We start from the raw sequence: 2152 nt of genomic DNA on the forward strand, positions 1-2152 counted from the left end.
ATCTCGTGATAATAGCTATTGTACATGGCTCTACAGCCTCAATTCTGTATAAGCTGCTTGGGGGGCTTCGGCGCATCTGGTGATGGCGCGCATGTGCTGACTAACTACGGTAAGCTTCAGCGCAGTGTATTATATGCTGTATTCTATTCTCTGGTTAACCCTACAGAGTTAGATTGTGGCGCAGTGACACGACACCACAGTACTGCCTCCTTGTCCTGATATTGCCCCTGTTCTGCGCTACCAAATGGTGGTCTCGACGAGCGTGCCTTTCCTTACACCGGCTTGTCGACATAAAGCAGGCGTAGGGAAAGCGCGTAATGTTCGGAACTGGCAACGTCGCAGAACCAGAAAGTACACAGTTCTACAGAGCAACACCACCGCGCCGTTAAGTACTGCAAATGGGTAGCTGCAGCTCAGTCTATTGAGGCACAGCCAGTATGGCGTGGTAGCATCTTCAGACCCAACGGTAGCTGGTGAGCACATGAACGACGCTGGAGTGCGCGCTTCTCGAAGCTTCTACGCTGATCACGTGCGGTCTATTTTTGGCAGGCTCCCTTGTTTAGTCCTTTGTTTGGTCACTGGGGGTTGAAGCCGTCCTGCGTCTTGCTGGCCTGAACGGCAGCACCCACAACACCACAGTAAGTCTGCAGTCGGTCAGCCAGCTGCAAGCGCAAGTTGCTACAACGAATGTGCCCATGGAGCGTGCCTCTCCCGCGCAGGCCAAAGAAGAGATCCCCTACCATACCCGATACTACCGGCAGCGCGGACGGCCTTCAATGAAGGAAAAGGCCCAAAGCCAGCAATACCTCAGTCCGTCTGAAGAGAAGGCTCTCGTTGACTTTATATTGCAAATGAGCGCATTAGGCACTCCCATACGCATTAAGTACATACCTGCGCTTGCCTTTTGCATTGCCCGCCGACGTGCCACCAAACGATCGTCTGAGCCGCCAAACAAGAACTGGCCTCAGGCCTTTCATCGCTGCCACCCACAGATCAGATCAAGGAGCAGCAGGCCCATGCCGTGGGAGCGTCATGACAACAGCATATATGATAAGGTGGTACATTGGTTTGACATGATCAAGGAGGAACTGGACAGAGCAGACGTCTTGCCAGAGAACACCTACAACATGGACGAGACAGGCGTCATGCTTTCTATGCTGGCCTCCGTAACAGTCCTCATAGGTAAGGACGATTGACGGGACTACAGAGGAGCTGGCACTAAGCGGACCATGGTGACTGCTGTCAAGTGCGTGTCAGCAAGTGGTGAGTATCTCAACCCGATGATCATCTGGCCTGCATCCACGCACAGGAGTAACTGGACGACGCATCCTACGCCTGGGTGGTTCTATGCTCTTTCTGAGACAGGTTACAATGACTATTTCCTTAGCCTAGAGTGGATCACAAAAGTGTTTGACCCGCAGACCAAAGCGCGTGCTGATGGGAAGCCACGCATATTAATCTGCAATGGCTTTGGGACGCATGAATCCCTTGAGATTCTTGAGTTCTGTTTTGACAACAACATCGTCTTGTGTAGGCTGCCCTTCCACACGTCTCATAAGACACAGCCCTGTGACGTGTCAGTCTTTGGGCCACTGAAGACAGTGTATCAAGATGAGGTCGAGCGGTGGTATTGTGGAGGGCTCACAAATGTCAACAAAGAGCACTTTTGTCATCCTGACATGGCTTGCAGCCAATAATAATCCACCCAGTCACACCTCATGGAACCTCATGGAACCTCATGGAATCCCATGGAACATCATGGAATCCCATGGAACATCATGGAACATCATGGAACCTCATGGAACATCATGGAACCTCATATACCAACCCACTTGCAGAGGACCCACGTCGACAACGATCAATAGGACACCAAGGACTGTAACGACCGCAACCGAATGACCACCGGTACGGTTCCGAGTTGTTCCTTATCTGCATACATGTTGGCAGGCATCGCGCTGCTGTACTATCTGAGCCCCTGTTGGCACCTGCATGCACGATAAGCTAGTCTACCGCTCCGGGTCCAATTGTCCTTCTAACAGTATACTTAAGCAGTTCAACACAGTTGTTAGATAGAGTAGTTTTTCTGTATCCTTTTGTACAAGACCTATAGGTGTAGGGAATTCAATCCTAGTGTTCTCAACGTCCCAGCACT

The 2152-nt window shown here is 51.2% G+C and overlaps 1 protein-coding gene across 1 annotated transcript; it reads left to right on the forward strand.

The window, feature by feature from the left end:
• Positions 1 to 1404: 1404 nt before the first annotated feature.
• Positions 1405 to 1953, forward strand: BU25DRAFT_161857 (uncharacterized protein). Its single transcript, XM_033700731.1, has one exon. It carries the CDS (start codon positions 1612 to 1614, stop codon positions 1897 to 1899), a length of 288 nt encoding a protein of 95 aa, XP_033558315.1. The 5' UTR covers positions 1405 to 1611; the 3' UTR covers positions 1900 to 1953.
• Positions 1954 to 2152: the final 199 nt, after the last annotated feature.

This window comes from Macroventuria anomochaeta (assembly GCF_010093625.1).
Source record: "Macroventuria anomochaeta strain CBS 525.71 unplaced genomic scaffold BU25scaffold_32, whole genome shotgun sequence".
Lineage (NCBI taxonomy): Eukaryota > Fungi > Ascomycota > Dothideomycetes > Pleosporales > Didymellaceae > Macroventuria > Macroventuria anomochaeta.

Excerpts from the sequence above, each read along its gene's own strand:
- BU25DRAFT_161857 (XM_033700731.1), top strand. The coding sequence starts at position 1,612 with ATGAGGTCGAGCGGTGGTATTGTGGAGGGCTCACAAATGTCAACAAAG.